The sequence below is a fragment of the Drosophila sechellia genome, chromosome X, assembly GCF_004382195.2.
Source record: "Drosophila sechellia strain sech25 chromosome X, ASM438219v1, whole genome shotgun sequence".
NCBI lineage: Eukaryota > Metazoa > Arthropoda > Insecta > Diptera > Drosophilidae > Drosophila > Drosophila sechellia.
The window spans coordinates 12251001-12264479 of NC_045954.1; the positions used below are offsets into that span (position 1 = coordinate 12251001).

Here is a 13479-nt window from a genome sequence, read left to right on the forward strand (position 1 = left end):
TAAAAATGAAGATTTAAATATCTTATTAAATTTAATTCTATATTTAGCACATTATTTAATTTTATTAAGAACTGGTATTCAGCAATCAAAGCCTAATGAATAAAATGAGTAAAATATGGTACTGCGGCTTCTACTTTCATCCCATAATTTCGTTGACACTTTTAACACCGAAACGCACTGTATGTCTGCATATATATTTAAAGGAACTTAATACTCCCCTAAAACCAAATACAACAAATAAAATACTGGTCTTAATTATACGAATTCAGCAAAAAACTACAAAAAGCCGAGCGCAGAGACAGATAACTTTACGTTTTGGGGTAAAAGCAAAACGTGTTAAGCTTTCTATTTAAACTATGCAAATTCGCATTGATTATTTATTTTTTGGCCCTCGCAGAAATAACAAAAATAAAATCCCCCCCTCAAAACCAAAGAAAAACAAAAAAAAAACTTGGAAAAAATGGAAAAAAGGTGAAAAAAACCGTAGAAAACAGCCATAAAAAGGAGCGTTGGTTGAATCGATCGATCGATGGATCGGCTCAGGTGGCATATGCATAACCGGTCAAAGACCACAGAGAACCTGATCTTAACTCGATTTAGTTGGTTTGCTCGGCTACACGGTTGGGTTCTAGACCCGTAGAACCAACCACCACTGGGCTCCCAGTCGAGTTGAGTTTAGTATGGCGTATTTCCTTAAGTTGCCCATAAAATATGATTTAGCCACATATTATTTATGGCCGCAACCAGATCTCTCTCGCTCACTATCTCTGATTCAGAACGTGCTGCTTCACTAACTGATTCTTAATATTCCATTCAGATTCAATCACGCCCTGGACATGCTCCACTAATGACAACCAGCTATTGCCAAAAAAAAAAAAAAAAAAAAATTAGGGGCGTTGTTCGGCCACCTACAAGAATAATTATAATATTATTCCAGGAGGGGGGGGGGGGGGGGGTTTTATTGATTCGATAATGTGTGTGGAGTAGAAAGGGGGTTCCTCTGCATGTGCCCCAATGCAAATCAGTTGGATTAACGGACGGCATCGAACGAACCAGTTCGTTGGAGAGAGATGTAGGCAGATCCGATCAGATTGGTCGGGTGATGGGTTGCTCCGAAATGGAGCTGCCCAGATTTATGGAACTGTCTATAAGGAGAGGTTCACAATGCGATCTGCATATCAATAAAATATTAGATGCACTGATAGATACTGCTTAATTTGGTCAATAAATTGTGCGAATTATACATTGACAGATTGGAACAGAAACATGAATTGGAAACGGTAACAGAGCCTTATATGCATGCTTCTATTCATTAATAAATCCAAGTTAATTCTAAAATACAAGTGCCTATGAAATCAAGTACAAGTTTTTTATCAATGGAACATTTATACAGAAGTATCTAATGGAATCAACCTTTGTTTAATTTACTTAGCAAATTGTCAAAGTAATTGAAAAAATGGCAAGTTTCCGTGAATGTTGGTAGCACGTAAACATCCCACAGTTTTTAAGAATTAGTGAAGCCAATTTGTCTCGTAAACATATTTACTCGTTGTCTTACTTAATGACTCTTCGTCATGCTGGTCAATTTTAGGCACTGATTTCAGTGCGTGTTTTCCTAATCGAATCTTGGTTTTACATAACTTTTACATCATCCATGCCACAAATTGCTCAAGGGCAAAAAAAAGTAGGAGGGAATAGAATCGTTTCGAATCGAAACGAATCGAATGGATTGGAATCGAATGGGTACAGAACTAAATGTTTTGGTTTCTAAGAAATCTCGTTTCTGTCTCCTTATAATTGCTAATTTATTTATTTATTTTATATTCGTTTTTTTTCAGCTCTTTCTTTATTGTTTTGGCTAAGCGTTGACGGGAAAAAAATAAACAGAGAGATGGGTGTTTTACGACCCAACGAAGATTTGAATGCTCTACGAATGATCATATATATATTTGTTAATTTTATTAATTTACTAGTTTCGTAAACAATACGTTAAATAACACAAAATAATAATGTTAAAATATATTCAAACAATAAATTCAACATATTTACGAACACTTTAAAAGTTCTGACTTGCTAAAGCTATAATAATCCAATGCAAATGACATAATTTGTCTTGTTTTTGAATTGAAATCGCATGGTAAATACTTCTGTGATCCTCGAAATCCGTGCCAAATTCAAAATACCCCCAGATAATGGGGCACAATTCCGAAAATCGGCAAAATTCAAAGCGTTCGGCGAAACGAGGGAACTGGGGGCTGCGTAACAAGTTGTTCGATCTGTTAATTTGCCAAAGAAATCACAGGCGACGACACGGGCGAAAAATTGCAATAAAAATTAGAGACGAAAAATGAAACACTTTCTTTTCTTTGCTGTATATGCAAATGTAAAGCCGAATCTAAAGTTCAAAAATTCACGTTAATCGCATGGTAATTAATACGGCAGCTGCAGCCTTTTACTTGGAATTAAGGCGATGACAATTAATGGGGTGATAGATCGAGATGATGAGTCAGATCGATTGGACGGACACAGACGGCCACTCCCTTTTGGGCGGACTTTTTGTTAACTCGTTTGCTTGGACATGGTCTATAAGTGAGCCATCAAGATCGGCTCACAGACCACAGATCGAAGACAAAACTCTGGGGCGTGTGCAAGTATGCATAACAAATGCGATTTGATATCAAAGACACGGACGAAACAGCAGACATCAAACATCAGAAATCAGAAACACCAGGCTAAAATCCAAGGCGAACTAACTAAGTGAGCCAGCCGACTGACTAACTAACAGCCATCACACATTTGACAAGTCGCTGAAATGGCCAAAAACGTTTTCATTAGGCCAAGAAGATCACACAGCCAACCCCAGAGGAAGAATCAACTGGCCAAAAATAAGAGATACTTCTTTTCGGATGAAAAATGAATGCCGTGCGGCATTCGTTTAAGTTATTAAGCATAAAACTTAAATTAGAGGCACCATTAGCGATTATCATTAGAGCTGCGTGTCCGGTCCGGTTTGATTTCAATCTCATCCCCTCGATGGGAAGCCAAAATGTGATTGACTTGATTGCTGACAGCCATAAATCCAGTGTCCAATCAAAATATCTGCAATTCAGGAATAAATGTATAATATCTATAAGCTGACCAAAAAATAGTTAAAAATTAATGGGTATATATGTTCAAATGCAAGCCAGGTTTAACAAAAACAGAAAATCGAAAGAATATGTCTATAATATTAAAATTTTAAAATATACAATATTATATATACAATACAATATATACAATATACAATATATACAATACAATATATATACAATATTATATACGTTATACCTTGAATTTTGGGTGTATATGTGTGTCATTGTATTTTTAAAACAGTTTGATAAGCCATTTTGCCATATATCAGGATTTGTATAAACTGTTTACTTTTAGAGGTTCAAAATTGGCAAAAAGGAAATAAATATTAATTAATCGAGAACTAGTTTATGAAAACGTTAAGTTTGAACATTACATTTTTATTGGGCTTTTAAAATGGAATATGAATAATTATCTTAAGATGACTAGATTTCAAGGCAAGCTCGCTGAGAACCAAACAGAAACATGAACCATCAATCAAATAACAATAATGCAATTTACAAGTAAATGGGAAGATTCAGAAGACCAAACAAACAGTTTCATAAATAGAGCCATTAGTGTAACCAATAACTATGCAAATGATGGAAATACAAAACGCTGAAAAGCTACCGAAAGAGAAAATCCGATGACCCTGTGCGGTCCGAAATGGTCAAATGGCATTTCTGAGCCCAAGATCTCACGATCTTAAGAAGAACGCAAGACACCAAGCCCCGAAGACACCAAGACAGACACTGATCCGCCAGCAGAATCGCATTTGATAAATTTTGATAAGACCGAAAACGAAACGGCTAATTAAGCGAAGGCTGACCGATGCATTAGCATATGAAACCGAAGAATGAGAATGGGGCATCTTATCAGTGGTGAAGAATCACCAGCGCCTCTTTCCGCTGAAGAAACGGATGAGAGATTTGCGGGTTCCATTCAGCGGCACTTTCGGAACTTGGAACTTGGGTGTCCGCTAAAAACAAACTGGTCGCCCAAAATCGTTAATCGTGAATCGACGAATATTTTATCGTTAGTATATATATATATATATTTTTAAATATATTCCATGCTTTATAAAAAATTAACGCAGATTTAAATTTACGCACATGCACACACTCACACACACACACACACTCAGGGCGAGAATCATCATTAAGCGTGTATGCTAATTTGATGATGGCGGTTTTCTAATTTTGTTGCCCCGAAAACCAGATTTCTATGCTTTTCGATCTGCGATCAGTCTCCGTCAGCAACCGAGAAACCAAGGGAGAATTGTCCAGAAGACCCTAAAATGTTACATCTTCTGGAAGCTGAAGATTCGCAGATGGATGATGCCCCTCTTCTGGGCTAATCCCCTCCCTCACACACATGCATATATATATATATATAATATATATGCATATATACCGATTTCAGCGTTGACAAACTTTGGCTTTTATCGATTCTAAGCGGCTGCGACGCCGGCAGAGGCTCAGTTCGTTGTCCGGTTCCTATTTCTGCCGACTTCGCTGCCGGCGTCGCAGATAATACCATATATAAGGAAACAAGAAGTCGCATCGTTTGTATTTATTTGCTAGAATCTGTGAGCATCGGAACTAACCGAGCCGCTACAATAAAAAAAACATAAATTAGTCCTCGTTACGAATTTTGTTCGTCAAAACACACATAAAAATGAAGAGTTTTGTAAGTGCCCGAAAGTACTGAAAAGTATATATATTTAATACGTTATTTTTTTTTGGTGGTGTCCCAATGCATAAAAAAAAGAAAGGGTCAAGTGAAAGTGCGCGCAAAAAATGTCCTTAAAAAGTGTGAATACTTTTAAGCCACAGAAATGACTTTAAAGCTTATTTTGAATCTTAAAAAACAAGATACGCATTAAAATCGATTTAAACAAAGTTCCTGTAAGGCTGCCTTATAGTTTTTTTTTCGCTTCTGGGATCACCTAAGAATTAGTATGCCAAATTAAAGAACTAATGACCCACACTTTAAGGAAAGTCCGATACCTAAAGTGTTTGAATCACCTTGAGCAGCCGCACAGCTCATCAACATCAAAACAGACGAATGACAAATATCGAAACGGTTGGAACCCATTATGATTAGTGCCTCGGCCCGAAACCAAATCAAATAAATCACGGCAAATATAGATAAAAAATTAAAAAGACTAAAAAAAACAAAAAAAAAAAAAAAAAACCGAGAGACTTGCGAGACAAAGCGACGCTGTGCGGTCAGAAACGCCAGCGATTCGCGCGCGACTTTGATTAATTGCCCGCTAATGCGAAATGCAAAATACGAATCCGAATCGAAATCCAAATCCGTATCCAAATGCGAATGCGAAAAGAATAAATCGTAACGTCTGTGATCCACAGATACGGAACGATGCATTGTGTGACGAGTGGCACTAACCAGGCATTCTATCTTTCAGCTGATCCTTCTGGGTTTCGCTGCCCTGGCCGCTGCCGATGTCAAGCATCTGACAGATCGCAATCTGGACCTCTTCAAGTACAATCCCAGCGATATCTACACCCTGCCCGAGGACATCGATGACGACAAGCCGGCGGTGCACTTCAGCGGCGATATCATGAAGGCCAAGACCGAGACCCTGCAGAACTACAACTCGGGCAAGAAATTCAAGCTGGAGTGAGTATCTATAGTACCTATATAGTTAATAGATAGAGATAGTGTTTGGGTTAATTGAAACTGATTTATGGGGTTAATATGAAGTTGGGTCGCTGTGTAAAAGTTTTAGAGAACTACTTTAACTTAGCTTTATAGATCTGTAATAACTTTTGAGGCATAGCAAATAAATTTACCTAATTTTATATATTTTTTAAATAATTTACGAAGCATTACTAAACTTAAAACTACCTTTTTTCAGACTGAAGACCCAGAACGGCATCGAAGTGAGCAGCGTGGGCAAACTGAAGGACGACAAGACCTTCGTGGTCAGTGGCTCCTACTCCTTCACCGGCGCCGATGGCAAGCGGTACAAGACCCGTTACACCGCCGATGAGTTCGGCTACCATCCCATCACCGAGCTGGATCTGGACATCCCCGAGTGAGTAACCAATACAGTTTGCAAAAAACCAAAAAACTAACACATTGGCTTAAAAATCAGAAGTTTCATTCACTATTATGGCAACTATATATTAAATATCACAAACTTATTATATATATATTCGTTTTTGTGTTTTAGACCCCAGCCTTTGGCTTCCGCCGGACAGCGCCAGACCGTGGATCCCAGCAGCCTGTTGGGCAACAAGAACCGCTTCCAGTTCCTGCAGCAGACCCTGGACTCCGATCAAGGATCCCAAGGACCTCTGAGGGGCAGTGGACAGAGTGGCGATGACTACAGCTACACGTCTCGCTATGGAAATGGCAATGCTTACGGAAATGAAGTTGGAAACGGATACGGAAATGGCAACGGCAATGGCTACGACTATCAGCCACCTCAGGTGCCACTGGCGACGCCATCTCGTCTGTATCTGCCCACGGCATAAGGCGGTTACTATTTAGATATACCCTTATCCAACACCCTTCTCCCGCGAGATTTATGCCCCACCCGATTCCTGATTCCTGATTCCCGATTCCTGATTCCCGATCCCCGATTTTCCCCCCAGCTGCAAGTATTTAGTTTTTAAGTGCAACTCCAACAGGCAAATGAAGAGTAAAACAGAGCTAGCGAAATTTTTTTTATCATTTTTTAGTGTTATACACGGAGCACAATTTTATATGATATTATACCTATATACACTGATATATGTTATATATCTAGCCCACACAAAAACACACACACACACAAAAAAACAAACAAACACACACACAAATCCCGAGAAAAGACGCAAACGAATCTATGTATATACACTGAGTGATATTAGTAGTAAATAAAATGGCTAAACTAACGATCAAAGTTTTAATGTGTTTTAAATGGGAAGAATATGGATGGGGAGATTTAAAACTATTTACTTTTCATTTTTGGCTTTGGTACATCATCGATACAAAGGAAATTAGTTGTCTCAGAATAAAGTTGTCTTATTAATTTAAAATTAATATTTTGTGTACGGTTTTATAAGCATGGCATATAACATTTTCAAACTATGATATGATTTTGTTTGAATGCCTAAAAGCATGCAACAAAAATGTGAATATAATTTGCATCTACATGCACATATACAAAAATATTTAAATAAAATCTATAATGACTTCTAGTTTAGGCTCTTAGCAGCAGACAAGTTTGCTTTATGAATTCGCTATGTATATGGAATTTAAAACTTTTTTAAAATCGGATTAGAGTCGTAGACATCTGGTCAAAGGCATGACATTGCTCATACGCCACGTTGTACACACTTTCCTCAAAATAATGCTAAACTTTAGTTCGAAATAGGTATATGATTGGTAGTATCTCTATAATATATTCATATGAGTAATTAAAATCCAAAACGATTAGAACTTGTGCAGAAATTGCAGACAAAGAACCGAATCGAACGCTATTTTTGGAATGCAAATGTGGACTCGATATGGTGGGACCAACGTAGCCGTAGAGATAAGCTGATGCGGTGCAGTAGTAACAGATGTTCGCGGCGAGCACCTGAGATACACCCGATGATCCCTGATCCCGTCGTCACAGATATGTTATTTCCGATTACCGCGGGAGTCTGCGGCTATAAAAGCAGACCCGTGGGAGTCGGTAAGGCAACAGTCTTTAGGCATTGGATCCACCAAGTGCATCCGATCCGGAGCAGTTGTAGTTGAGTGTTTCGAGCAAAAGAAGGAGTTCCCAGCATGAAGTTTGCCATCGCATTCCTGGCCTGTGTGGCCGTGGTCACTGCGACCGGTTACCACAAGACCCACGACATCAAGGTCGCTGACAAGGCCTTCCTGATGAAGCAGAAGTTCCTCTTCGAGATCGTCTACCGCGTCGAGGATCCCCTGATGTTCGAGGAGTACATTGCGATGGGAAAGCAGTTCTTCTTCGAGAAGGAGCACTACACGGTGAGTGGGAGAATAATGCGGATTCCGAATGGTCAGTACCTTAAGGCTCCTTCAATTCTTTGCAGCACTTCGATCTGTACATGGATAAGTTCTTCGAGGCCCACAAGGCACACGCTTTGCTGCCCAAGGGCGAGTTCTTTGGCGCCCTGGTTAAGCACCATGCCAAGCAGGCACGTGGACTCTTCAACTTCTTCTACTACGCCAAGGACTGGGAGACCTTCGCGGCCAACGTGGCCTTCGCTCGTATGCACTTCAACGAGGGCATGTTCGTCTACGCCCTGACCCTGGCCGTGATCCACCGCGATGACTTCCATGGACTCGTTCTGCCCGCCATCCACGAGATCTTCCCGCAGTTTTTCTTCAACAGCAAATTTGTGATGGAGGCCGAGAAGTTCGACTACGAGATGTGGATGAAGACTAGCCTTTACGAAAAGGAGTACATGGATGTGTACCACAAGATCCCCTCCTTCTCATACGGACACGGATACGAACAGGGAATGGGACACGGATACGGCAAGACACACGGACATGGACAGACTTACGAACACGGATTTGGCAGCATGTACCAGTCCAGCGACTACATGTACATGAAGGACTTGAAGACATGGCAGTGGTGGAAGCTGATGGGCCTGGGCGAGCACTGGTACAGTGAGAGCAACTACATCCTGCGCGAGAACATCCACGAGTACAACCAGGAAAGCAACTGGCTGACGATGATGAAGGACGTGAAGAAGTTCTACATGCCGGTGGACTATAGCCGCGACCTGTACCTCTACAACGAGGAGTCCAAGCTGTCCTACTTCACCGAGGATCTGGGATGGAACACCTACTGGTACTACCTGAACATGGACTACTCCTTCTTCCTGGACGGCAAGACCTTTGGCCTGCAGAACGATCGTCGCGGCGAATGGTGGCTGTACAATGTGCAACAGCTGCTCAGCAGATACCACATGGAGCGTTTGTCCCACGGCCTCGGCGAGATTCCTCAGTTCTCCTGGTTCCACCAGATCGAGATGGGCTACGATCCGCAGATGATCTACTACAACGGCATTGGCTACAGCTATCGCAAGAACTACTACGAACTGGAGACGTACGGCAACTTTGAGATGCTGGACAAGATCACCGGCTTCCAGCGACGCATCCAGAACATCGTCGAGTTGGGCTACTACCAGACGACCGATGGCCACATGATCGATCTGCGCAAGCCGGAGTCCATTGAGATCATCGGTAACATGCTGCAAGGCAACGTGGATGCCATTGACAACATTTTCTTCCAATTCTGGTACATGCTGGCCCATATGTACTTCGCCGATACCCACTACTATCAGATGGAGGTGTACCCCAACGTGATGCTGAACTTCGAGACAATGATGCGGGATCCCATGTTCTACATGTTCTACAAGTCGATCGCCCAGGTCTACTTCCAGTTCATGCACCATCTGCCCAAGTACACCAAGGAGCAACTCCTCATGCCGGGCGTTACACTGAAGCACGTGGAGGTCAGCGAGCTGGTTACCTACTTCGATCTGGTTGACTTCGATGTGACCAACATGCTCAACGGCAAGATGGTCTTCCACGAGGGTCAGTTCGTGTGGGACAAGTCCCTGTTCGCCCGCCAGATGCGTTTGAACCACAAGCCCTTCAGCTACACCTACACCATCGATTCGGCCAGGGATGAGAAGGTGGTCATTCGCGCCTTCCTGGGACCCAAGTTCGATGAGTACGGCAGGATGATCTCGCTGGCGGACAACCGCATGAACTTTATGGAAATCGATGAGTTCACCTATACCCTGAAAACGGGCAGCAACCTGATCACCAGGCAGTCCACCGACTTCTCTTGTACCGTCAAGGATCGCACCACCTACACCGAGCTGTACTACTACACGATGATGGCCTTCGATGGCAAGTACGATTACCCACTGGACCTTACTGAGCCCCACTGCGGATTCCCCGATCGCCTGGTTCTGCCCATGGGCTGGAAGAAGGGCATGCCCATGCAGATGTTCTTCATGGTGGTTCCCTACATGGCCCCACAGCTCGAGCAGTTCTCCACCTTTGACTACAGCTACTCCTGCGGCATCGGATCCGGAGCTCGCTACGTAGACAGCCTGCCTTTTGGATATCCCTTCGATCGCGAAATCAACGAGTACGAGTTCCACGTGCCCAACATGTACTTCAAGGATGTGACCATCTACCATGCGGATACAATGGAAAAGTACTACAACTACAAGGAATACTCCAACTACGGTCACTTCGATTACTCCTTCTTCAACGACTACTACACCAAGTACTTCAAGTTGTAGATCTGATAACATTCCGATATTGACCATGGATTGATTCTAGTTAGTAAGCATAGCAAAAAGTGAAATAAACTTTCGAAAATCCAACGTATTCAGATTTCTCTGTTAAGCTGGTCCTACTTAGCCAAGCTATGATAATAACCGCCAATGGGTTTCCTTACCATTTTTAAGTAGCTGCCCCAAACAGTTTTTGGTCTATTTCTTCGTACGTTGAATTTCTAGCAAACAGTCAATTTTATATATTTTTTGTCCAAAAATTTTTGGCACAACTCTAGAAATAATTATTTCAATCTAGAATTAAATACCTTGTTAAGCTCGTATTGAAATTCCCAATCAAACTGTGTTCAAAAATGGAAATTCTATTTTTTTGCCACTTTTTGCAAATTTTGATGATGTAACCCCTTACAAAAAATGCGAAAATTGACCCGAAATTAAATTGTTCTAAATTCTTCAAAAAGTGATAGGGATCGTTAGCATTGGTAATTAGCTGTCCAAAACTCTTAATTTTACATCTTTATGATTAATTTTAGCCAAATTATGATTAAAATGCCCATAAAAAAATGTATGAATACTTTCCCAAAGCCGATTTCCCGAATTCTGAAATAAAATAATCGTTTTTTAGTTTATATATAAAACAAAATCATTTGCTATCATATTATTGTACTCATTGAAGGGCTTAAATCTCAGCCTGGAAGTATACAGATGATGGTGAGGCTGTTTCTGAGCTGTTTCCCAGGAGCAGCTCGATCCGTTTCCTGGCCTCCACAAAGGCGGCCATTACCTCGTCCAGAGTGGTGGCCCTCGCAGTATCAGGATTTGAACTGGATCTGATTTCGTCATCATTGCTGTCGCCATCGTCGCTACTATTGTTGCCGAGATCCAAATGGAAGTGGTGGTGGAACTGGTCACATGTGTCTATTTGGCGCTGCTGAAGCTTTTGAAGCCGGAGCGAAAGTGTTCCCGTGGTGGTCATTGGCCTGTCAGATTTGAAGTCCAAACGGGAATGCATTTCCGATTGCCGGTGTACGTCGAAGAAGGACTCAAAGTCGAACAGCTGCCGACCGCCTATGAAATACCGATTGAGAGCATCTAGCCAGTTGCCCAATGGTCGGATGCACTGCAGCCATATGGAGTCTGTTGGCAGGGCGGATGTTAGCGGTATCGCATAGTGGGCATATCCCTCACATCGCTCCCGCTGCCAGCTATCTATGCTGATCACTTCAAAATACAGATGCAGTAGGTCAGCCGGATGATGTTGTTCCTCCAGGAGCAGGGTCACCTGCCAGCAGTGACCCAAATGGGCACTCCTCCAGTCGCCGGCATTCTTGCACGTGGCCGTGGCTCCCTGCATGGTATCCACCCCAGGTGTACCCTCATAGTAGGTATGTGCTGGAGCTTTCAGATAGTATCTTACATGTATGTTGGGGTTCTCAAAGTTTTGGGCTTTCTGTAGTTCCAGCAGCAGACTGACCCGTTTCATCCTCTTGGGCGGCATTTCGAACTGGAGGAGACTTCTCCTCTCGCTAGCGGATGCTCGCCGTCTGTGGTAAAACTCGAGAATCTCCCCGGCGGAGGCATCTTCGGGCAGATCTTCTTCGATGGGTAAGCCATCCCCCAGTTCCTGCTCATCCTCGCCATCCGCCTCCTCAGAGAAACCGTCATCGTGGTAGGCCTCTAGCGGTGTGACATTCTCAAAGCCAAAGGCATACAATTGTCGGCAATCGTTATTCCGCTCGATCTGAACCACATAATCCAGATCCTGGGCACTGCTGCTGAAATCCGGATAGACATAGAGCAGACCCTGTTCGGGATCATATCGTATACTGACCAACAGTGTGTCCTGCTGCAGATCGGCATAGATGTACATTAGCTGGTAGCCCTTTTTATGGAATTCACTCGCTTCGGCGGGCATAAGATTCTCGGAATCATTATCCAATAAGGTGTGTATAAGGCACGTTCTGGCGGCAAAGTTGGGATCATCCAGTACTGAAACCTCCGACATATTCGCCGAGGACAGACTGGCAATAGTCGGGTGAGTTACGGCAGAGCAGCCTCTCTGCTTCGATTTGGGCTTTCGTATCCGGCGACGAACTTTAATGGGCTCAGGATCCTGCTGCTTCTCCGCATCTTCCAGATTCTCTAGTTTCCTTAGATAACGCTGTTGTAGCTTCAGGGTTTCCAAGGCCCAATTGTGATAGCGCCGCTGTAGTTTCGGGGCGCAACTTCCAGGATTGTTGATATATTGCTCCAGTTCCGCTTGACTAAAGTGCTTTTGCTGCCAGGATATGCGCATTGTGGCTATAGCACCATTGCAGAGTTCCTTATTCCGTTTATAGAAGAGATCACCAGCGGGAGGACGACTATTATCACTTAGGATGCTCCCCGAGCGATTACTTTGGGACTCCAGATCCAGATCGGTTATTTCCTCCTCATTCTTCTCCTTGTCCTCCCCCCCATGCTGAGCTACGGGACTCCTTCGTCGCCTGCCGGTGTAACCAGTTCCCACATTATAATAACTGCAGTTGTAGCCCAAGCAATTCCTCCCCCCATACGAATCATCGCCCTGGGGAACATGAATATAGCAATCATGCCAGACGTCTTCCTCCGATCCGGGATAGTGGTCACCATATGCGTTCGTCGACTGCGCTCCCGCGTACTCAAATTTGGGGACCGGCAGCCATTCACTGATGTGACGCAGCTTCAGTTCCAATTGCAGATCACCAATGTTTCCGCTCACGCGATAAACTCCAGTGCGCTTTATGTCCCTGCTTTTTAGCATGATGCGCCGATAATTATTTTGCCCAGTAAATTTTTAGTTTCTTTGTTCAAACCTCAAAAATTGTAAACTACTGGCCTTCCTTGTTTGTTTTCCATTTTGTTTTGTTTATGTTTTTGAAATACCGTTGCCCAGGCAACCAATCGATTATATACCGAAAACCAACTATTGTTGCCGTGACAACCATGAAGGCCGATAACTGTCTTTGGAAAATTATAGCTAGAAAATAGCCAAAATTATTTTAGCTGCTCAATGTGATGTTTATAAATTTAAATTGTACAAATTGTGATGTACTCATCT

At 42.5% G+C, this 13479-nt stretch overlaps 3 protein-coding genes across 3 annotated transcripts; 2 read left to right on the forward strand and 1 right to left on the reverse strand.

The window, feature by feature from the left end:
• The first annotated feature begins 4673 nt into the window (after window positions 1–4673).
• LOC6618562 lies at window positions 4674–7021 on the forward strand. The gene is made up of 4 exons (XM_002042786.2): window positions 4674–4797; window positions 5537–5751; window positions 5990–6169; window positions 6308–7021. Exons 1-4 carry the CDS (start codon window positions 4786–4788, stop codon window positions 6609–6611), a joined length of 711 nt encoding a protein of 236 aa, XP_002042822.1. The 5' UTR covers window positions 4674–4785; the 3' UTR covers window positions 6612–7021.
• Window positions 7022–7815: 794 nt separating this feature from the next.
• Window positions 7816–10494, forward strand: LOC6618563 (larval serum protein 1 alpha chain). Its single transcript, XM_032725588.1, has 2 exons — window positions 7816–8103; window positions 8169–10494. Exons 1-2 carry the CDS (start codon window positions 7894–7896, stop codon window positions 10404–10406), a joined length of 2448 nt encoding a protein of 815 aa, XP_032581479.1. The 5' UTR covers window positions 7816–7893; the 3' UTR covers window positions 10407–10494.
• Window positions 10495–11014: 520 nt separating this feature from the next.
• LOC6618564 (Meckel syndrome type 1 protein homolog) lies at window positions 11015–13282 on the reverse strand. The gene has a single exon (XM_002042788.2). It carries the CDS (start codon window positions 13180–13182, stop codon window positions 11080–11082), a length of 2103 nt encoding a protein of 700 aa, XP_002042824.1. The 5' UTR covers window positions 13183–13282; the 3' UTR covers window positions 11015–11079.
• Window positions 13283–13479: the final 197 nt, after the last annotated feature.

Coding starts and splice junctions, on each gene's coding strand:
- LOC6618562 (XM_002042786.2), top strand. Junction 5,752..5,989: donor GGCAAGAAATTCAAGCTGGA/GTGAGTATCTAT, acceptor ACCTTTTTTCAG/ACTGAAGACCCAGAACGGCA. Junction 6,170..6,307: donor CTGGATCTGGACATCCCCGA/GTGAGTAACCAA, acceptor TTTGTGTTTTAG/ACCCCAGCCTTTGGCTTCCG.
- LOC6618563 (XM_032725588.1), top strand. CDS start 7,894: ATGAAGTTTGCCATCGCATTCCTGGCCTGTGTGGCCGTGGTCACTGCG. Junction 8,104..8,168: donor TCGAGAAGGAGCACTACACG/GTGAGTGGGAGA, acceptor AATTCTTTGCAG/CACTTCGATCTGTACATGGA.
- LOC6618564 (XM_002042788.2), bottom strand. CDS start 13,182: ATGCTAAAAAGCAGGGACATAAAGCGCACTGGAGTTTATCGCGTGAGC.